Here is a 24207-nt window from a genome sequence, read left to right as displayed (position 1 = left end):
CTTTTGGTGGGGGTGGGGGGTTCAACTAATGTGGCAGGGGAATGGGCACCCGGATATACCAATAGAAGGCAGAAACAAAATGCACAAAGGATTGGGACTAGAGTAAGAAACAGTAAGGTATTAGGTGAGGTCAGACAAAGAGAGAATACAAGCAGGTCTAAGGCAGGTTTACAGAATATGTGTGTAAATGCATGAAGAGTAGTAAATAAGGCTGGTGAGCTGCAGGCACAAATAGTCACATGGGAATATGATGTCATGGCGATAACTGAAACCTCGCTCAAAAAAGGGCAGGATTGGGTATTAAATATTCCTGGATATAAGGTGTTCAGGAAAGATAGGGAAGGAAAGAAAGGAGGTTGTGTGGCAGTATCGATTAAGGAGAATGCTACAGTGCTGGAGAGAGAGGATGTCCTGGAAGGGTCAAGAACAAAATCTATTTGGTTACAGTTAAGAAATAATAGAGGTGCCATTACACTACTAGGTGTATTTTATAGGCTGCCAATTAGTGGGAAGGATATAGAGGAGCAAATCTGCAGGGAAATTAGAGAGGTGCAAGAACTATAGAGTAGTGATAATGGCGGACTTCAACTATCCTAATACAGACTGGGACAGTAATAGTGTAAAGGACAAAGAGGGGAAAGAATTTCTGAAGTGTGTTCAGGAGAACTATCTCGATCAGTACGTTTCCAGAGCAATGAGGAAGGAGGCATTGCTGGATCTGGTTCTGGGGAATGAGGTCATAGAATCAGAAATTTACAGCACGGAAGGAGACCATTTCGGCCCATCGTGTCCATGCCGGCCAACAAAGAGCTATCCAGCCTAATCCCAAGTTCCAGCTCTTGTTCCATCAGCTCTGTAGGTTACAGCACTTCAAGTGCACATCCAAGTACCTTTTAAATTCTGCCTTTACCACCCTTTCAGGCACTGAGGTCCAGGCCCTCACCAACCTCTGGGTGAAGAAATTTCCCTTCAAATCCCCTCTAAACCTGCCAATTAGTTTCAACCCATGCCTCCTGGTTGTTGATCTCTCTGCTAAGGAAAATAGGTTCGTCCTATCCACTCTATCTAGGCTCCTCATAATTTTATACACGTCAATAAAGTCTCCCCTCAGCCTCCTCTGTTCCAAAAAAAAAAACCCAGCCTGTCCAATCTTTCCTCATTGCTAAAATTCTCCAGTCCAGGCAACATCCTTGAGAATCTCCTCTGTACCCTCTCTAGTGCAATCACATCTTTTCTGTACTGTGGTGACCAGAACGGCACACAGTACTCTAGCTGCAGCCTAACGAGTTTTATACAGTTCAAGCATAACCTCCCTACTCTTCCATTCTATGCCTCGGCTTATAAAAGGCCAGTATTCCGTATGCCTTCTTAACCATCTTATCTACCTGGCCTGCTACCTTCAGGGATCTGTGGACATGCACTCGGAGGTCCCTTTGTTCCTCTACACTTTTCAGTGTCCTACGATTTAATGTGTATTCCCTTGCCTGGTTAGCCCTCCCCAAATGCATTACCTCACATTTCTCCACATTGAATTCCATTTGCCACTGTTCTGCCTACCTGACCAGTTCATTGATATCTTCCTGAAGTCTTTAGCTTTCATCTTCATTATCAACCACACAGCCGATTTTAGTATCAACTGCAAACTTCTTAATCATACTCCCTACATTCAAGTCTAAATCATTGGTATATATCACAAAAAGCAAGGGACCTAGTACTGAACCCTGCGGAACCACACTGGAAATAGCCTTCCAGTCACAAAATCATCCCTCAACCATTACCCTCTGCTTCCTGCCTCTGAGCCAATTTTGGATCAAACATGCCACTTTGCCCTAGATCCCATGAGCTTTTACTTTCGTGACCAGTCTGCCATGTGGGATGTTATCAAAAGAGCGGGGCAAGAGGAACAAGTGTCAGTAGGGGAACATTCAGGGAACAGTGATCAAAGTGTCATTAGCTATGGAAAAGGACCGGGAGCAATCTAGAGTAAAAATACTTGAAGGAGGGCCAATTTCAGTGGGTTCAGAATGGATCTGGCCCAGGTAAACTAGAATCAAGAATGGGCAGGCAAAACTGTAATAGAACAATGGGCTGCCTTTAAAGAAGAGATGGTTCGGGTACAGTCGAGGTACATTCCCACAAGGAGGAAAGGTAGGGTAACTAAAGTCAGAACTCCTTGGATAACGAAAGAGATAGAGATTAAGATCATTCAGAAAAAGAGCATGTATGACAGATGTCAGGTTGAGAATACAAGTGAGAATCAGGCTGAATATACAAAGTTCAGAGGGGAAGTGAAACAGAAAATAAGAACGGCAAAGAGAGAGTATGAGAATAGACTGGCAGCTAACATAAAAGGGAATCCAAAAATTCTTCGATAGGCATATAAATAGTAAATGGGTAGTAAGAGGAAGGGTGGGTCGATTAGGGATACACATGGAGGCAGAGGGCATGGCCGAGGTACTAAATGAGTACTGTGCATCTATCTTCACTAAGGAAGATGCTGGCAAAATCATAGTGAAAGGAGATAGTGGAGATACTAATGGAATAAAAATTGATAAACACAGGAACACAAGAAATAGGAGCAGGAGTAGGCCATTTGACCCCTCGAGCCTGCTCCGCCATTTATTAAGATCATGGCTGATCTGATCATGGAATCAGTTTCACTTCCCTGCCCACTCTCCATAATTATTCCCTTATTGCTCAAAAATCTGTCTATCTCCACCTTAAATATATTCAAAGACCCAGCCTCCACAGCTCTCTGGGGCAGTGAATTCCACAGATTTACAACCCTCAGAGCAGAAATTCCTCCTCATCTCAGTTTTAAATGGGCAGCCCCTTATTGTGAGACTATGCCCCCTAGTTTTAGTTTTCCCCATGAATGGAAATATACTCTCTGCATCCATTTTGTCCAGCCCCCTCATTGTCTTATATGTTTCGATAAGATCACCTCTCATTCTTCTGAACTCCAATATGTATAGGCCCAACCTACTCAACCTATCTTCATAAGTCAACCCCCTCATCTCCGGAATCAACCTAGTGAACCTTCTCTGAACAGCCTGCAATGCAATTATATCCTTCCTTAAGTACAGAGACCAAAACTGTATGCAGTACTCTGGGTGCAGCCTCACCAATACCCTGTACAGTTCGAGCAGGACTTCTCTGTTTTTATACTCTATTCCCCTTGCAATAAAGGCCAACATTTCATTTGCCTTCCTGATTACTTGCTGTATCTGCATACTAACTTTTTGTGTTTCATGCACAAGGACCCCCCAGGTCCCTCTGTACTGAAGCACTTTGCAATTTTTTTCCATTTAAATTATAATCTGCTTTTCTATTTTTTCTGCCAAAGTGGATAACCTCACATTTTCCTATATTATACTCCATCTGCCCAATTTTTGCCCACTCACTTAAGCCTGTCTATATCCCTTTACAGATTTTTTGGGTCCTCCTCACAATTTGCTTTCCCACCCATCTTTGTGTCATTAGCAAACTTGGTTACATTACACTCAGTCCCTTCATTCAAGTCATTAATATAGATTGTAATTAGTTGAAGCCCCAGCACCGATCCCTGCGGCACCCCACTAGTCACTGTTTGCCAACCGGAAAATGACCCGTTTATTCCAACTCTCTGTTTTCTGTTAGTTAGCCAATCCTCAATCCATGCTAATATATTACCCCCGTGAACTTTTATCTTGTGCAGTAACCTTTTATGTGGAACCTTATCGAATGCCTTCTGGAAATCCAAACACACCACATCCACTGGTTCCCCTTTATCCACCCCGTTCGTTACATCCTCGAAGAACTCCAGCAAATTTGTCAAACATGATTTCCCTTTCATAAAACCATGCTGACTCTGCTTGATTGAATTATGCTTTTCCAAATGTCCTGCTACTGCTTCCTTAATAATAGACTCCAGCATTTTCCCAACAACAGATGTTAGGCTAACCAGTCTATAGTTTCCTGCTTTCTGTCTGCCTCCTTTTTTAAAAAGGGGTGTTACATTTGCAGTTTTCCAATCCGCTGGGACCTTCCCAGAATCCAGGGAATTTTGGTAGATTACAACCAATGCATCCACTATCTCGGCAGCCACTTCTTTAAGGATCCTAGGATGCAAGCCATCAGGTCCATGGGACTTGTCCGCTTTTAATTCCATTATTTTACCGAGTACTACTTCTTTAGTGATAGTGATTGTATTAAGTTCCTCCCTCCCTATAGCCCCTTGATTATCCCCCATTGGGATGTTTTTAGTGTCTTCTAGTGAAGACAGATACAAAATATTTGTTCAAAGTCTCTGCCATTTCCCTGTTCCCCATTATTAATTCCCCAGTCTCTTACTCTAGGGGACCAACATTTATTTTAGCCATTCTTTTCCTGTTTATGTACCTGTAGAAACTCTTACTGTCTGTTTTTATATTTTGTGCTAGTTTACTTTCATAATCTATCTTCCCTCTCTATTATTTTTTTAGTCGTCTTTTGCAGACTTTTAAAAGTTTCCTAATCCTCTGGCCTTCCACTCGTCTTGGCCACATTGTATTCCCTTGTTTTCAATTTGATACCATCCCTTATTTCCTTAGTTAGTCATGGATGATTATCCCTTCTCTTACTGTTTTTCCTTCTCATTGGGATATATTTTTGTTGAGAGTTATGAAACATCTCCTTAAATGTCTGCCACTGCTCATCAACTGTCCCACTCTGTAATCTATTTTCCCAGTCCACTTTAGCCAACTCTGCCTTCATACCTTGTAGTCTCCTTTATTTAAACACTGGTTTAAGATCCAACTTTCTCACCCTCCAACTGAATTTGAAATTCAACCATGTTATGATCACTCATTCCTAGAGGATTCTTTACTAGGAGATCGTTTATTAATCCTATCTCATTACACAGTACCAGATCTAAGATAGCCTGCTCCCTGGTTGGTTCCGCAACATACTGTTCAAGGAAACTATCCCGGATACACTCTATGAACTCTTCCTCAAGGCTACCCTGGCCAATTTGCTTTGTCCAATCAATGTGAAGGTTAAAATCTCCCATGATTATTGCCGTTCCTTTTTTTACAAGCCTCCATTATTTCTTGATCTATACTCCGTCCAACAGTGTAGCTGCTGTTAGAGGGCCTATAGACTATGCCCACCAGTGACTTTTTCCCCTTATTATTCCTTATTTCCTCCCAAACTGATTCAACATCTTGATCTTCTAAGCCATTATCGTTTCTCACTAATGCACTGATCTCATCCTTTATTAACAGAGCTACCCCACTCCTTTTCCTTCTGTCCGTCCTTCCGAATTGTCAAATACCCCATAATATTTAGTTCCCAGCCTTGGTCGCCTTGCAACCACGTCTCTGTAATGGCTATCAGACCATACCCATTTATATCTATTTGTGCCGTCAACTCATCTACATTGTTACGAATACTGCATGGATTCAGATAAAGAGGTTTGTTTTTTTACCTGCTTTGACCCCACTTTTTGATTCACTTTTATGTTTATACATTCTGTCCCTTCCTGCCTTGCTCTGGTTTTCATTTCCCCCAGTGCTACTCTGCTCTATTGCCTTCTCCTTATTCTTTGACTTCTTAAATTTTCGTTCAGCTGAACCTTCCCCCCCCCCACCCCCACCCCCACCCCCCACTATTTGGTTTAAAGCTTCTCTACAACCCTAGCTATTTGATTCGCCAGGACCCTAGTCCCAGCACGGTCTAAGTGGAGTCTGTCACAACGGAACAGCTCCCTCTTACCCCAGTTCTGGTGCCAGTGTCCCACGAACCAAAACCGATTTCTCTCACACCAGTCTTTGAACCATGTGCTGAACTCTCTGATCATATTCACCCTATGCAAATTTGCTCGTGGCTCAGGTAGTAATCCAGAGACTTTTACCTTTGTGGTTCTGCTTTTTAATTTGGCCCCTAGCTGCTCATACTCCCTCAGCAGAACCTCTTTCTTTGTCCTACCTATGTTATTGGTACCTACGTGGACCACGACAACTAGATCTTTCCCCTCCCACTCCAAGTTCCTCTCCAGCCCAGAGGAGATGTCCTTGACCCTGGCACCGGGTAGCAACACAGCCTTCGGGACTCATGCTCTCGGCTGCAGAGAACAGTACCTATCCCCCTAACTATACTGTCCCCTATCACTACAACATTTCTTTTTACACCCCCCTGAAAGGCCTCCTGTACCAAAGTGCTGTGGTCAGTTTGCTCATCCTCCCTGCAGTCGTCCACACAGGGAGTAATAGCCTCGAACCTGTTGGACAAGAGCAAGGCCTGAGGCTCCTCCATCACTACCTCCTGGGTCCCCGAATACCTTCCTCATTTGCAGTCACACCCTCCTGTCCCTGACCACGGACCAAATTTGAATTAATTAATCTAAGGGGTGTGACTGTCTCCTAGAACACAGCGTCCAGGTAATTCTCCCCCCCCTGATGTGTCGTAGTGCCTGCAGTTCAGTTTCCAGCTCATCAACACGGAGCCGAAATTCTTCGAGCTGCAGACACTTGCTGCAGGTGTGGTCGCTATGGACCTCAATGTGGTCAACCAGCTCCCACATGCAACAGCAGAAACATATCGCCTGTCCTGCCATCTCTATAATGTATTTAGTTAATTAAGTTTTCAAGGGGAGGTATTAGAAAGGCTGTCTGTATTTAAAGTAGATAAGTCACCAGGACCAGATGGGATGCATCCTAGGATGATGAGAGAAGTTGAGGTGGAAATCACAGATACAGGTTATAATGTTCCAATCCTCCTTAGATACAGGAGTGGTGCCAGAGGACTGGAGAATTGCAAATGTTACACCCTTGTTCAAAAAAATGGTGTAAGAATAAACCCAGCAACTACAGGCCAGTCAGTTTAACCTCGGTAGTGGGGAAGCTTTGAGAAACGATAATCAGAGACAAAATTAACACTCACTTGGACGAGTGTGGATTAATTAAGGAAACCAGCACCGATTTGTGAAAGGCAAATCATGTTTAAATAACTTGATAGATTTTTTGGATGAGGTAACAGAGAGGGTTGAGGAGGGCAATGTGGTTGACGTGGTGTACATGGACTTCCAAAAGGCATTTGATAAAGTACCACATAGTAGGCTTGTCAGCAAAGTTGAAGCCCATGGAATAAAAGGGACAGTGGCAGCATGGATATGAAATTGGCTAAGTGACAAAAAACAGAGAGTAGTTGTCTTTCGGACTGGAGGAAGGTATACAGGGGTGTTTCCCAGGGGTCGGTACTAGAACTGCTGCTTTTCTTGATATATATTAATAACTTGGACTCGGGTGTTCAGGGCACTATTTCAAAATTTGCAAATTACACAAAACTTGGAAGTATAGTGGACAGTGAGGAAGATAGTGATAGACCTCAAGAAAAGAGAGACTGGTGAAATGGGCGGACCAGTGACAGATGAAATTTAATGCAAAAATGTGAGAAGTGATACATTTTGGTACGAAGAATGAGGGAAGATAAAATAATCTAAAGGGTACAATCCTAAAGGAGGTGCATATGTGCATAAATCGTTGAAGGCGGCAGCGCAGATTGAGATAGCGATTAAAAAAGCATATGGGATCCTGAGCTTCATAACTAGAGACATAGAGTACAAAAGCAAGGAAATTATGATGAACCCTTATAAAACACTGGTTCGGCCTCAACTGGAGTATTGTATCCAATTCTGGGCACCGCACTTTAGGAAGGATGTGAGGGTGCGGAAAAGATTTACGAGCATGATTTCAGGGATATGTGGATAGACTAGAGAAACTGGGGTTGTTCTCCTTAGAGCAGAGAAGGTTGAGAGGAGAACAGATAGAGGTGTTCAAAGTCATGATGGGTCTAGACAGAGTAGACAGAGTTCCCATTAACGGAAGGGTAGAGAACACAGATTTAAGGTGATTGGTAACAGAACTAAAGGCGACATGAGTAAAAAGTTGTTTACGTAGAGTGGTTCGGATCTGGTATGCACTGCCTGAAAAGGTGGTGGAGGCAGACTCAATCATAGCTTTCAAAAGAGAATTGGATAAGTACCTGAAGGAAGCATTTTGGCAGGCTACAGGGAGGCTGCGGGGAGAGAGAGAGGCTGGGGGAGAGAGAGAGAGACTGAGGGGCGAGAGAGAGGCTGGGGGGCGAGAGGCTGGGGGAGAGAGAGAGAGGCTGGGGGGCAGGAGAGAGAGGCTGGGGAAAGAGAGAGAGATGCTGGGGCTAGAGGCTGGGGGGAGAGAGAGAGGCTGGGGGGAGAGAGAGAGAGGCTGAGGGGAGAGAGAAAGAGAGGCTGGGGAGAGAGAAAGAGAGGCTGGGGTGAGAGAGAGAGAGACTGGAGAGTGAGAGAGGCTGGGGGAGAGTGAGGACTGGGAAGAGAGGGAGAAAGTAGGGGGAGAGTGAGAGAGACTGGGGGAGAGTGAGAGAGACTGGGAGCGAGTGAGAGAGACTGGGGGAGAGTGAGAGAGACTTGGGGAGAGTGAGAGAGACGGGGGAGAGTGAGAGAGGCTGGGGGAGAGAAAGAGAGAGAGGCTGAGGAAGAGAGAGAGAGGCTGAGGGAGAGAGAGAGAAACTGGAGGAGAGAGAGAGAGAGAGAGAGAGAGGTTGGGGGGAGAGACACGGGTGGGGGGGAAGACAGATCAAATTCTTCCGACTCCCTACAAGGGACATCATTGGAGTAGATGATATCCAAAAGTCACACACTGTTACTATTCACTTCATACCCAATAAACATGTTAACAATCCGTACACAATGACTGCCCTATCTACGGTGGGGTTGGAGGGAGGTGCGGGGGGTGGGGGGAGGCATGCACTGGGACTGGGGTAAGGCACTTTGGCTGGCCCTTGCTGTCTTCTGGGGAGCTCTGTCCTCTGTCACTTCAGGAAGTCAAAGTGGATCATGTTATAATTTGCGAAGTCAGTGAGACCTTGGAATAGGCGGTTCCAGTTACACATTCCAGTGAAACTTCAGGGTGTGGCTTATCTTCCAACGGGACCAATCATAAACAAAGGGGGGAGCATGGTACCCATTTAGGCAGTACAAATAAGCACATCTCCCCTCCTGGCCGAATCATTCCCTCCACGTGATGCCGAGAAGCAGGACCCGAGGCTCCGACTCTTTCCTCTCTCCCCTCCCCTCCCCGGCCGGCGTGGGGCCGACTGGCCTGGGGTGGAGAGCGAGAGATTGGCGGGGGAGTGAGAGAGACTGGGGGGACTGGGGGGGGGGGAAGAGAGAGACTGGGGGGAGAGAGACTGGGGGGAGAGAGAGAGACTGGGGGGAGAGAGGGAGACTTGGGGGAGAGAGAAAGAGACGGGGGAGAGAGAAAGAGACTGGGGAGAGAGAGACCGGGGGGAGAGAGAGCGGGGGGGAGAGAGAGAGACTGGGGGGAGAGAGAGAGACTGGGGGGAGAGAGAGACTGGGGGGAGAGAGAGACTGGGAGGAGAGACTGGGGGAGGGGGAGAGTGAGAGGCTGGAGGGAGGGGGAGAGTGAGAGAGGCTGGGGGTGGGGGAGAGTGAGAGAGGCTGGGGGGAGAATGAAAGAGGCTGGGGGAGAGAGAGACACAGGTGAGGGGAAGACAGATCAGCTTCTTCCAACCCCTACAGGGGGCATTGTTGGATAGGATGATATCCAGAAGTCACGAAACTGTCACTATTCACTTCATATCCAATAAACCTGTTAACAATCTGTACACAATGCCTGCCCCATCTATGGTGGGGTGGAGGAGGGGAAAGATGCACTTGTGCTGGGGTAAGGCACTTTGGCTGAGGGAGGCATGCAGTTGGACTGGGGTAAGGCACTTTGGCTGGCCCTTGCTGTCTTCTGGGGAGCTCTGTCCTCTGTCGTTTAGGAAGTCAAAGTGGATCAAGTTACAATTTGCGAAGTCAGTGAGACCTTGGACTGGGCGGTTCCAGTTACACATTCCAGTGAAACTTCAGGGTGTGGCTTATCTTCCAACGGGACCAATCATAGACAAAGGGTGGAACATGGCAGCCATTTAGGCAGTACAAATAAGCACTTCCCCCCTCCTGGCCGAATCATTCCCTCCACATGGTGCCGAGAAGCAGGACCCGTGGCTCCGACTCTCTCCTCTCTCCCCCGGCCGGCGTAGGGCCGACGGGCCTGGGGCGGAGAGCGAGAGATTGGTGGGGAGTGAGAGAGACTGGGGGGAGAGAGGAGAGAGACTGGGGGGAGAGAGGAGAGAGACTGGGGGGATGGGGGAGAGAGACTGGGGGGGAGAGAGGGAGACTGGGAGGAGAGAGAGAGACTGGTGGGGCAGAGAGAGAGACTGGGGGGTGGGAGAGAGAGATTGGAGGGAGAGAGACTGGGGGGAGAGAGGGAGACTGGGGGGGGAGAGAGGGAGACTGGAGGGAGAGAGAGAGACTGGGGGGGGAGAGAGAGACTGGGGGAGAGAGAGACTGGGGGGGAGAAAGAGAGACTGGGGGTAGAGAGACTTGGGGGAGAGAGAGAGAGTCTGGGGGGAGAGAGAGAGACTGGAGAGGGAGAGACGGGGGGGAGAGAGGGAGACTGGGGGGAGAGAGACTGGGGGAGAGAGAGAGACTGGGGGGGAGAGAGAGACTGGGGGAGAGAGAGACTGGGGGAGAGAGAGACGGGGAGAGAGAGAGACTGGGGGGGAGGGAGAGACTGGGGGAAGGGAGAGACTGGGGGAAGGGAGAGACTGGGGGAGGGGGAGAGTGAGAGAGGCTGGAGGGAGGGGTAGAGTGAGAGAGGCTGGGGGGAGGGGGAGAGTGAGAGAGGCTGGGGGGAGAGTGAGAGGCGCTGGAGGAGAGAGACACAGGTGAGGGGAAGACAGATCAGCTTCTTCCAACCCCCTTGGATAGGATGATATCCAGAAGTCATGACACTGTCACTATTCACTTCATTGCCAATAAACCTGTTAACAATCTGTACACAATGCCTGTCCCATCTATAGTGGGGTGGGGAAGGGGAAGGATGCACTTGTGCTGGGGTAAGGCACTTCGGCTGGCCCTTGCTGTCTTCTGGGGAGCTCTGTCCTCTGTCGCTTCAGGAAATTAAAGTGGATCAAGTTATAATTTGCAAAGTCAGTGAGACCTTGGACTGGGCGGTTCCAGTTACACATTCCAGTGAAACTTCAGGGTGTGGCTTATGCTCCAAGGAGACTAAACATAAGAACATAAGAAATAGGAACAGCAGTAGGCCATTTGGCACCTCAAGCTTGCTCCGCCATTCAATAAGATCATGGCTGATCTGATCATGGACTCAGCTCCACTTCCCCGCCCACTCCCCATAACTGTCTATTTCTGTCTTAAATTTATTCGATGTCCCAGCTTCCACAGCCCTCTGAGGCAACGAATTCCACAGATTTACAACCCTCTGAGAGAAGAAATTTCTCCTCATCTCAGTTTTAAATGGGCGGCCCCTTATTCTAAGATCATGCCCTCTAGTTCTTGTCTTCCCTGTCAGTGGAAACATCCTCTCTGCATCCACCTTGTCAAGCCCCCTCATAATCTTATGCGTTTCGATAAGATCACCTCTCATTCTTCTGAATTCCAATGAGTAGAGGCCCAACCTACTCGACCTTTCCTCATAAATCAACCCCCTCATCCTCGAAATCAACCTAGTGAACCTTCTCTGAACTGCCTCTAAAGCCAAGTATATCCTTTCGTAAATATAGAAACCAAAACTGCACGCAGTATTCCAGGTATGGCCTCACCAATTCCCTGTATAACTGTAGCAAGACTTCCCAGCTTTTATACTCCATCCCCTTTGCAGTAAAAGCCAAGATACCATTGGCCTTCACTTGCTGTAGAAACATAAAAACATAGAAAATAGATGCAGGAGTAGGCCATTCGGCCCTTCGAGCCTGCATCGCCATTAAATGAGTTCATGGCTGAACACTCAACTTCAGTACCTCATTCCTGCTTTCTCGCCATACCCCTTGATCCCCCTAGTGGTAAGGACTACATCCAACTCCTTTTTGAATATATTTAGTGAATTGACCTCAACAACTTTCTGTGGTAGAGAATTCCACAGGTTCACCACTCTCTGGGTGAAGAAGTTTCCCCTCATCTCGGTCCTAAATGGCTTACCCCTTATCCTTAGACTGTGACCCCTGGTTCTGGACTTCCCCAACATTGGGAACATTCTTCCTGCATCTAACCTGTCTAAACCCGTCAGAATTTTAAACGTTTCTATGAGATCCCCGCTCATTCTTCTGAACTCCAGTGAATACAAGCCCAGTTGATCCAGTCTTTCTTGATATGTCAGTCCCGCCATCCCGGGAATCAGTCTGGTGAACCTTCGCTGCACTTCCTCAATAGCAAGAATGTCCTTCCTCAAGTTAGGAGACCAAAACTGTACACAATACTCCAGGTGTGGTCTCACCAAGGCCCTGTACAACTGTAGTAACACCTCCCTGCCCCTGTACCTGCATACGATCCTTTTGTGTTTCATGCACAAGTGCCCCCAGGTCCTGCTGTACTGCAGCACTTTGCAATCTTTCTCCATTTAAATAATAACTTGCTCTTTGATTTTTTTCTGCCAAGTGCATGACCTCACACATTCCAACATGATACTCCATCTGCCAAATTTTTGTCCACTCACTTAGCCTGTCTATGTCCTTTTGCAGATTTTTTGTGTCCTCCTCACACATTGCTTTTCCTCCCATCTTTGTATCATCAGCAAACTTGACTACGTTACACTCAGTCCCTTATTCCAAGTCGTTAATATAGATTGTAAATAGTTGGGGGTGTGCATCACTGATCCCTGCGGCACCCCACTAGTTAATGGTTGCCAACCAGAGAATGAACCATTTATCCCGACTCTCTGTTCCCTGTTAGTTAGCCAATCATCTATCCATGCTAATATATTACCCCCAACCCCGTGAACTTTTATCCTGTGCAGTAATCTTTTATGTGGCACCTTGTCAAATGCCTTCTGACGAAGAGTGGAGCATGGTGGCCATTTTGGCAGTACAAATAGCACGTCCATAAATGAAGGCACACAGGATTGGAGGCAACCTTGTGACTTGGGTTGGTATTTGGTTGCGTGGTAGAAGACAGAGGGACAGAAATTGCCCCTCCCGAAATGGCCTCTGGCAGCCTGACAGCGGCGGCCATGGGACAGCGCGGAATGGCCGCCGACTCTCCACGGAGGGGCTGTGATTTTGCAAATTGCCCTTCATCAGGGGTGGAGCAATATAGGGGACCGCTCCGCCCATTTTCCCGCCGCGGTGTGCACGTGGTGTGCACGCGCCGACCCCTTACCGACCGGCGGCGACTGCGTCACGAAATTGCCCTGCGGGAAATATCCCTTTTGCGGAATTGCCCCATGGGAGCAGCTCAGTCGCCAGCCGGTGCACCTGACAGCTTTTTGCGTTGGTGCACTCCTTGTTGGTCGGTGGCGCGACTGCCCTTAAAGGGGCAGTGGTGCTGCCTGCGGTGCCATTTTATTTTTTATTGTCGACCCAACAATTATGCCCCCGAGTTCTGCCGGGCCGCCAACAGGCAGCTTGGCACCTCCTCTTGCGTGCCAGGCCGCTGGCCCGGCCGAAACCCTCCCTGGTGGCCCAATGGACGTAACTGAAAAATATGCAGAGCTTGCAGCGGCTCTCCCCTTTAACTGACGCGTCAGCGCGATGGGGCACGTCCGCATCACGCTGACGTCATAAGCGGCAAGCTGACGTCATTAGCATGGCGCTGATAAGTGATCAGGGCGGCCGAGCCGCTGCAAGAGCACTTCCGCCCCGAGCAAAAAAAAAACGTCCAAGTGCCGAATATTGATGGCACCTCCGCCGCAACCCATGCGTTTCAGGCGGAGGTAGATTTCTACCCCAGAGCGTAGGGATAAAGGGAATGTACTCGGATTAGTGGAATGTGACAAGTGGTGTTCCCTGGGTATCAGAGGAACATAGTGTTATGTCTCAAATAAAGCAATGTGACTGAGTACTGTAGACTTGAGTAAGTGTGACCTTAGTCTCTTTATTCTGACTCCAGAGTGCTGGCACAGCATGGGAGGCCTGCTTATATGTAGTGCTCCCAAGGAATGCTGGGATCCCTTGGGACTCCAATAGATACGTCCTCTGGTGGCGGTAGAATGCTGGTTACAAGGTGTTGCATACATATCACTCCCTCCCAAAGTCAATAGTACACTTATTTACAGGGTGAGACGATCTGGGGTTTTCCGCCAGCTAGTCGATTGTCTCGGTACAAACAGGTGCAGGTGCAGGTGAGTTGGTTGGTCCTTTGCTGGCTGCTGGGGGTGATGAGTTCAGCTTTGTGGTCAACCGTGATGTCAGTTGCCACTTGTGTGTGTATCAGGGGGTCGAATTTGGTGGTGTCTTCTTCAGGATGCTCGTGGCTGTCTGTGAATCGCAGTTTGATTTGGTCCAAATGCTTTCTGCAAGTTAGTCCATTTGCAAGTTTGACCTCAAACACCCTACTCCCTTCATTGGCTACGACAGTGCCAGCAAGCCATTTGGAACCATGCCCATAGTTGAGTACAAATACAGGGCCATTGACTTCAATATCACATGACAAATTTGCACGATCATGTTACATGCTTTGTTGATGCCGCCTACCCTTGACATGATCATGGAGATCAGGATGGACTAGAGAGAGCCTTGTTTTGAGTGCCCTTTTCATGAGCAGTTCGGCAGGGGGAACCCCGGTGAGCGAGTGGGGTCTTGTGCTGTAGCTGAGCAGGATTTGGGACAGGCGGGTCTGCAGGGAGCCTTCCGACACGCGTTTCAAGCTTTGCTTGATGGTTTGGACTGCCAGTTCTGCCTGGCTGCTAGATGCGGGCTTCAACGGGGCAGATGTGACATGCTTGATCCCATTGCGGGTCATAAATTCCTTGAATTCAGCGCTGGTGAAGCATGGCCCATTGTCGCTGACAAGGACATCAGGCAGGCCGTGCATGGCAAACATGGCTTGTAGGCTTTCGATGGTGGCAGTAGACATTACAGACATTATTACATACTCAATCCATTTTGAATAAGTTTCCACAACAACCAAAAACATTTTGCCTAGAAAACGGGCCAGCGAAGTCAACGTGGATCCTAGACCACGGTTTGGAGGGCCATGAACCCAAACTTAGCGATGCCTCCCTGGGTGCATTGCTCAGTTGAGAGCAAGTGTTGCATTGGCGCACGCAAGACTCCAAATCTGAGTCGATGCCTGGCCACCACACATGGGATCTGGCTATAGCTTTCATCAGTACTATGCCTGGGTGGGTACTGTATAAGTCGTGTATGAACGTTTCCCTGCCTTTCTTATGCAAAACCACGCGATTAACCACAAAAGACAGTCTGCCTGTATGGACATTTCGTCTTTGCACCGCTGGAACGGCTTGATATCTTCATGCATCTCCGCTGGGACGCTGGACTAGCTCCCATGGAGGACACAATTTTTTTTACAAGGGACAGTAAAGGATCCTGGCTGATCCAGGACCTAATCTGGCGGGCCGTAATGGTGACTTTTCATTTTCAAATGCATCCATCATCAAGAGCAAGTGTGCAGGCTGTGCCATTTCCACCCCGGTGGTGGGCAATGGTAGCCGACTGAGAGCATCAGCGCAGTTCTCTGTGCCTGGCCTGTGGTGAATTACATAGTTATATGCAGATGGCGTGAGCACCCATCTTTGGATGTGAGCAGAGGCATTGGTATTAATACCTTTGCTCTGAGAATAGCGATATGAGCGGCTTATGGTCAGTTTCTAACTCGAACTTAAGCCCAAACAGATACTGGTGCATTTTTTTTACCCCATAAATGCATGCCAGAGCTTGTTTTTCAATCATGCTGCAGGCCCTTTCGGCCTTGGACAAACTCCTGGACGCATAAGCGACCGGTTGCAATGTTCCCGATTCGTTTGCTTGTTGTAACACACACCCGACCCCGTACGAAGATGCATTGCAAGCTAGCACTAAGCGGTTACATGGGTCATACAGAACAAGCAGTTTGTTGGAACATAACAGATTTCTGGCTTTCTCAAAAGCAGTCTCTTGTGATTTCCCCCATACCCAGTGATCTCCCTTACGTAGCAACACATGTAGAGTTTCTAGCAAGGTGCTTAACCCGGGTAGGAAATTACCAAAGCAATTGAGAAGTCTCAGGAACGACCGCAGTTCCATCACGTTCTGTGGTCTTGGCGCGTTATTGATGCCTCCGTCTTGGCGTCGATAGGTCTGATGTCGTCTGCTGCGATTCTTCTCCCTAAGAACTTGTCCTCTGGCGCCATGAAAACACACTTCGAGCATTGCAACCTGAGTCCCACACGATCTAGCCGACTTAGAACCTCTTCCAGGTTCTGCAAGTGTTCGATGGTGTCCTGACCTGTGACCAGTATGTCGTCCTGGAAAACCACGGTGCATGGAACCGACTTTAACAGACTCTCCATGTTCCTTTGAGAAATAGCCGCAGCCGATCGATTCCCAAAGGGGCATCTATTGTAGATTAACAGACCTTTGTGCGTGTTGATGCAGTTGAGGCCTTTCGAAGATTCCGCCAGCTCCTGCGAACTGTAGGCTGAGGTCAGGTCCAACTTGGTGAACGTCTTCCCTCCTGCCAGTGTCGCAAATAGGTCGTCTGCCTTGGGTAGCGGGTACTGGTCCTGCAGCGAAAAACGGTTAATTGTTACTTTATAGTCCCCACAAATTCTGACCGTGCCATCACCCTTGAGAACCGGAACAATCGGACTGGCCCACTCGTTGAACTCAACCGGTGCGATGATGCCCTCTCGTTGCAACCTGTCCAGCTCGATCTCCACTTTCTCTCGCATCATGTATGGCACCGGACGTGCCTTGTGGTGGATGGGTCATGTACTGGGAACCAAGTGGATCTGCACCTTCGCTCCAGAGAAATTTCCGATGCCTGGCTCAAACAACGATGGGAACGTGCTCAAAAAATGGGCACAAGAGAGAGGCGTTGTCGACGGATGAAACGGATTTTTCCTAGCCAGCTTCTGCCGAACAGTGTGGGGCCATCTCCTGGTACAATCCATAATGGTAGTTCGTGCACCATTCCATCATAGGACACTTTTACTGCTGCACTGCCAATTACAGGGATCAGTTCTTTAGTGTAAGTTCTCAACTTGGTATGAATAGAGTTCAACTTGGGCCTTTGTGCCTTGTTGCACCACAGCCTCTCGAAAGCCTTTTTTGCTCATGATAGACTGACTCGCACCCATGTCCAATTCCATGGATACTGGAATTCCGTTCAGTACAACTTTTAACATGATCGGTGGACATTTCATGGTGAAGGTGTGTACCCCGTACACTTCTGCCTCCTCGGTTCGAGTCTCTAGTTTAGTTTGATCCGCCATGGATCGATCTTCCTCTGCAACGGGTTGGTTTGCAAGGTTTGCAGCTTGTCTGCACATTCGCTGGAGATGTCCCATTGTTCCACAGCCTTTGCACACATAGTGTTTGAAGAGGCATTGATGGGCTCGATGATCACCTCTGCAGCGCCAACAAGGTATTAATTGCCTCGCTTTCACACTTGATGGCGGACTCTGAGTCATGTGAGGTCGTGCAGCTGCAGGCGTGTACGTTCTGCCATATGCATTCCTGCTTGAAAACGACGTTACTTTGTGTACAGTACTTGCCGATGCATCTTTATGCTGTGAAATTTATTTGGTGTTATCGCTGGTGGACATAAATGCCTGGGCTATCGTTATGACTTTGCTCAGGTTCGGTATTTCAACAGTCAATAGTTTGCGAAGGATAACCTCATGGCCAATGCCAAGCACAAAAAAGTCTCTTAGCATTTGCTCCAGGAATCCACCAAATTCACAATGTCCTGCAAGGCGCCTTAGTTCGGCGACGTAGCTCACCACTTCCTGGCCTTCAGACCGTTGACATGTATAAAATCGATACCTTGCCATCAGTACCCTCTCCTTCGGATTTAGGTGCTCCCAGACCAGTGTACACAGTTCTTCATACGATTTGGTTGTTGGTTTCACTGGAGCAAGAAGATTCTTCATGAGGCCATAGGTTGTTGCCCCACAGACGGTGAGGAGGATCGCCCTTCGTTTGGCAGCGTTCTCATTCCCTTCCAGCTCATTGGCCACGAAGTATTGGTCGAGTCACTCCACGAAGGCGTCCCAATCGTCACCTTCTGAGAATTTCTCCAGGATATCAACAGTTCTCTGCATTTTCGCGTGATGGTTCATTATCTATTACTCGTCGCCAGTTGTTATGTCTCAAATAAAGCAATATGACCGAGTACTGTAGACTTGAGTAAGTGTGACCTTAGTCTCTTTATTCTGACTCCAGAGTGCTGGCACAACATGGGAGGTCTGCTTATATGCCGTGCTCCCAAGGGATGCTGAGATCCCTTGGGACTCCAATAGATGCACCCTCTGGGCGGAAGAATGTTGGTCACAAGGTGTTGCATACATAACACATAGGAATAGGAGTAGGTCATTCAGCCCCTCGAGCCTGCTCCACCATTCAATTAGATCATGGCTGTCTTCGACCTAATTCCATATACTCGCCGTTGGCACTTATCCCTTAATACCTTTGGTTAACAGAAAGTTATCAATTTCTGATTTAAAATTAACAATTGATCTCGCTTCAATTGCCATTTACGAAAGAGAGGTCCAAACTTCTACCACCCTTTGTGTGCAGAAGTGTTTCCTAATTTTACTCTTGAAAGGTCTGGCTCTATTTTATTTAGACAATGTCCCCTAGTCCTAAAATCCCCAACCAGTGGAAATATTTTCTCTCTATCTACCCTATCTGTTCCCCTTAATATCTTGAAAACTTAGATCAGATCACCCCATAACCTTCTGAATCCTAGGGGATACAACCCTAATTCGTGTAAGCTCTCCTCGTTACTTAACCCTTGAAGTCCGGATATCATTCTGGTAAACATACGCTGCACTCCCTCCAAGGCCAATGTATCCTTCCTAAGGTGTTGTGCCCACAATTGCTCACAGTACTCCAGGTGTGGTTTAACCAGGGGTATGTATAGCTGCAGCAAAACTTCTACCCACTTGTATTCTAGTCCTCTAGATATAAAGGCCAGCATTCTATTAGCCTTTTTGATTATTTTTTGTACCTGATCCATGACATGTTGATGATCTATGTACCTGGATCCCCAAGTCTCTTTGGACTTGCTATGTTTTTAGCCTTTCATTATTTAGAAAGTGCCCTGTTCTATCCTTTTTAGGTCCAAAGTGGATGACCTCATATTTGCCTACATTGGAATCCATTTGTCACAGTTTTGCCCACTTAATCTGTTGATATCCCTTTGTCATTTTATGCTTCCATCCACATTGCCTACAATGCCACCTATCTTTGTAGCATCGGCAAATTTGGATATTTACTTTCTATGCAATCAAATAAGTCATTAATAAATACTGTGAATGGTTGAGGCCCCAACACAGATCCCTGCGGGACACCACTAGTCATCTTCTGCCAATTTGAGTACCTACCTATTATCCCTACTGCCTGTCTTCTGCCGCTCAGTCAATTTCCTAACCAGGTCAATAATTTACCCTCAGTTCCGTGGGCTTCTACTTTAGTTAACAGTCTCTTATGTGGAACTGGAAGTCCATATAAATAACATTCATAGACATTCACCTGTTCATTACTTTAGTCACCTCCTCAAAAAATTCAATCAAGTTTGTTTGGCATGATCTCCCTTTCACAAATTCATGCTGGCTCTCTCAAATCCACTGAAAATTTGAGGTGATCAGTCACCCGATCTTCAATTATAGACTCTAGCAACTTCCTGACAACAGATGTTAGGCTAACTGTTCTATAATTCCTTGGTTTCCCTCTCTCACCATTTTTAAATAGCAGAGTGACAAGCACAATTTTCCAATCTAAAGGAACGGTTCCTGAATCGAAAGAACTTTGGAAGATTATAGCTAGGGCATTTGCAATGTGCTCACCTACTTCCTTTAAAACTTTGGGATAGAATCCATCTGGTCCTGGGGATTTGTCACTCTTTATTTTCTTACTTATATTAATTTGATTGAGGCCCTGTCCCTGATTCAGTATTAATTTCCTTGGGATTTCTGGCATGCTATCCTCTTCCACTACTGTATCAGGACTGGGGCCTCAGTTTCTCACCATATATATCAATGATTTGGATGAAGGAATAAAGAGTTGTATATCCAAGTTTGCAGATGACACTAAATTAGGAAGCACAGTAAATTGTGTAGTTGGGAGCAGAAAGTTACAAAGGGACAGCCTCTTGCATTTATATAGCACCTTTAACATAGTAAAATGTCCCAAGGTGCTTCACAGGAGCATAATCAGACATGGACAGATTAAGTGAGAGGGCAAAACTGTGGCAGATGGAGTTCACCGTATAGAAGTATGAAGTACTCCACTTTGAATCCAAGAAAGACAAGTCAGAATATTTTCTGAATAGCGACAGACTAGAAACTGCGGATGAGGAACGGGATTCAGGTGTCCAGGTTCACAAATCACTAAAAGCTAGTGCACAGATACAAAAAGGTATTCATAAAAGCTAATGGAATGTTGGTATTTAGTTCAAGTGGCCTGGAATACAACAGGGAGGAAGTCAGGCTTCAGTTGTCCAGAGCCTTGGTCAGCCTTGGTCCATCTGGAGTACTGAGTTCAAAATTAGGCACCGTATCTTCGGAAGAATAGATGGCCTTGGAGTGGGTACAGTGCAGATTCATCAGAATTATACCAGGGCTTAAAAGATTACATTTTGAGGACAGGTTGCATAAAATACATTGTATTCCCTTAAATTTAGAAGATTGATGGGGGGGGGTCTAATTGAGATGTTTGAAATGATAAACAGATTTGATAGAGTAGATACAGAAAAACTATTTCCTCTGCTGGGAGAATCCAGAACACGGGGTCACAATCTTAAAATTAGAGCTTAACCTATTCAGGAGGTGAAATCAGGAAGAACTTTTTTTATACAAAAGGTATTAGAAATGTGGCATTCACTCCCCTAAAAGAATGGGTGCTGAGTCAATCAAAATGTTCAAGACTGAGATTGAAAGATGTTTATTAGGTCATGGTATCAAGTGACATGTGTTAACAGTGGGTAAATGGAGTTGAGGAGCAGATCAGCCATGTTCTAATTGAACGGTGAAATAGGCTCGTGGGGGAGGTGGGGGCGGCCGGGTCTGAATGGCCTACTCTTCATCCTTTGTCAGAGCCCAATCCAGTATTATTACGAGCTTTATAAATTTTTTCCCACTACCCTCCAAAATCCAATAGGCAAACCGTAACAATATGGTGATTGTGTTTCATGAATGTTGGCCGTTTCACATCAATTTTCTGGGCAAGCAATGTTTTTAGTAAAATTTCGCTATTGAGGCAATCTGATGCTCATTATCACCATCAGCACTGACATTACAGTGATTCAGTATTTAATTAAAACAATTAATGCATGCCAATAATACTAGTTGATGACTTAATTTAACATTTGCTTTGACTTATTACCATTTCTTTCTTGAATCATTCGAAGAGCTTGTAATTGTAGTTCAACATTTTTCTGTAACATCAGCGACTTAAAGACTTGAAAATCTTCTGCAGCTAGTACTGGTTGGAAGACAGGCTATAAAAAAAAGCTCATTTTGAAAAGTTAAGACAAACAAACATACAAAGACCTATTAAAAAACAGAGACATACTTCGCTAAATTAATTAATAGCACATTAGATAGAACCCCACCCACCAATGTCTCAAAGAATACACAAGAATTGCAAAAATTCTAAACCATATAAATTTTCTCTTCAAACCAGTTGTTTCACAAAAGTAATGAAAATTAAAAAGCAAACCAATTTCAAAGAAAAATTATTTTTCACACAAAGACCATTTCCTAATGAATATTATAGCCCGGATTTTGCGGTGGTAATGACGGCGAAACGGGCAACGTTCGCCATCATTACCCCTCTGAAACTGACCGTAACTTCAGAATTTAGTGCACGCATAGATAAACACGGAAATATTGAAATAAAAACAGAAAATGATGGAAATATTCAGCAGGTCAGGAGAGAGAAAGAGATTTAATGTTTCAGGTCGATGACCCTTCGTCAGAAGTTGTGATCAGTCATTCACTGCTCCGCCACAGGCTGCGCTGTGGAACTCCGCATAGCCGGCAATCAGCAAAATCATTTGAACTACGAAAACTTGAGCTTTTACGCTCTAATATCGCTGTTAAATATAAATGTAGGTCAATAAAAACACCCCAAAAAAAGTTCTGACGAAAGGTCATCGACCTGAAATGTTAACTCTGTTTCTCTCTCCACAGATGCTGCCTGACCTGCTGAGTATTTCCAGCATTTTCTGTTTTTATTCCATAAAAGGTTGTTTGAATAGGTGCAACTTGGTTTTAACAGCATATTGACTGTAGAATCCTTCCGGCCCTGAAAAACTAATTTTATTTTTGTGGAATGTCAAATTTCTCCATTATGATTAAAATTACTAGATTTTTAGAATTTAAAAGTTTTTTTTTAATTTGTTGATGATATTTCAGCTTCTATCTTAACCCCATGTGTATGTCCCAATCTTTATTTTACTCTCTGTAAAAACATTTTAAAAGTGAATTGATAATCAGTGCCTTTTATTTCCTGGTTTGCTGTCTGTGAGAATTCTTCAATGTGATTGGCTGTTTAGACAGCTTGATGACATCACTGCTGCTCTCTGCTGATAATCCCCTTTTGACAACGCTACAATCAATTTAATGTTGAGAAAATTAAAGTTTTCACCACAGGGATCGGGAGATCTTTGTGGGCAGCTTTCTTTGAGGTCAGCGGCGATCGTTGTCACTTCGCCATTGATCACAAATTCCATAATGTTCATTCGAGTTTTCCCGCGCTACTGCGCTCACCCGCATCCTCACTGCCTTCCCGTTAATATCGGAGCCAAAGTGTCATTATAGAATACAGCTCAAATTAGATTAGGTTTATGCAAATTTAGTAAAGCAAAAGTAGTTAAAATGATCAGCACAGACTTTTGTCTGAGACCAAGATTCAAGTTCTGGGACATTACTGACTTGGATCACATATCTGTTAAATATTTCACATTTCTCTGACTATACCCAGCCATTTTCAATTTTGAAATACTATTTTTTTTTTAAATGAAATGTTTAACTGGTCCACAATTGTTCTATTAACTACAATGAAAGTAAATAACTGAGCCAAAATTATATAAAGGTCCCAAGTTTAATTCCAAGTTAGTTTTCGGTTTGTGAAAAAGAATACTGCCAGAGTTCCTGTTCTTGATCACTAGGAGACACTTCCCCTCACAATTTTCCAATGTTCATATCTCAGCAGACATTGGCCTCATTCAAAGATCATAAGAAAGGTTAGTTTGGCAAATCAAAATGTCAAGACTGATCTAGAACACAAATCCATCAATGATAGAGTACCCTTCGCCACCATAGGAGGCAATCTTATCCAATATATCAGGCCCATGAAATTCAAGAAATGGAAACAAACAGTAGAGCAAATCAACATAATTAAAATTCTTGCCTATAGTATGCACTTTAATCGTGTCTACAGAAAGTGTCACACATTTCTGATTACTCAAGTAATCACATGATTTGCTCATATATCGACAGGTAGGAAAAGTTTTTTGTGGCCATACTGCTTTATCATCCCACCTTGCAAATACTACATAAACACAGACCAAATTCCCCCAGCTTGCAATTCTGCTCCCTGGCCTATGACACTAATGCAGTATCCTTCAATTTTGTTATTGGAATCACCCTACCTGAAGAATGAGACACCACAGTTTAAATTTTTCAATTTCTAGGGCTGCATTTATTGGCAACAGTGGGTTGGACCAGATTTCTGATTGGTCCCCTTGAAGGACAAGACACACTCATCAGTTTGTCCAGAATGTGTACTTTGATCCTGCCTGCTGTTATCATCATCATCATAGGCAGTCCCTCGAAATCGAGGAAGACTTGCTTCCACTCTAAAAATGAGTTCTTAGGTGACTGAACAGTCCAATACGGGAATTACAGTCTCTGTCACAGGTGGACAGACAGTCATTGAAGGAAAGGGTGAGTGGAACTGGTTTGCCGCACGCTCTTTCCGCTGCCTGCGCTTGGTTTCTGCATGCTCTTGGCGATGAAACTCGAGGTGCTCAGCGCCCTCCCGGATGCACTTCCTCCACTTAGGGCGGTCTTTGGCCAGGGATTCCCAGATGTCGGTGGGGATGTTGCATTTTATCAAGGAGGCTTTGAGGGTGTCCTTGAAACATTTCCTCTGCCCACCTTGGGCTCGCTTGCTGTGTAGGAGTTCCGAGTAGGGCACTTGCTTTGGGAGTCTTGTGTC

The 24207-nt window shown here is 45.9% G+C and overlaps 1 protein-coding gene across 2 annotated transcripts in view; it reads right to left on the bottom strand.

The window, feature by feature from the left end:
• cfap36 (cilia and flagella associated protein 36) overlaps positions 1 to 24207 on the bottom strand; it is a 191613-nt gene that overhangs the window by 79191 nt on the left and 88215 nt on the right. For both annotated transcript variants that reach the window (XM_070889594.1, XM_070889595.1), the window contains exon 4: positions 21367 to 21481. In XM_070889594.1, the coding sequence (XP_070745695.1) occupies positions 21367 to 21481 (115 nt within the window). The remainder of the gene's footprint in view (positions 1 to 21366; positions 21482 to 24207) is intronic.

This window comes from Pristiophorus japonicus, chromosome 9, assembly GCF_044704955.1.
Source record: "Pristiophorus japonicus isolate sPriJap1 chromosome 9, sPriJap1.hap1, whole genome shotgun sequence".
NCBI classification, from domain to species: domain Eukaryota; kingdom Metazoa; phylum Chordata; class Chondrichthyes; family Pristiophoridae; genus Pristiophorus; species Pristiophorus japonicus.
This window is presented reverse-complemented; position numbering and strand designations above follow the sequence as displayed.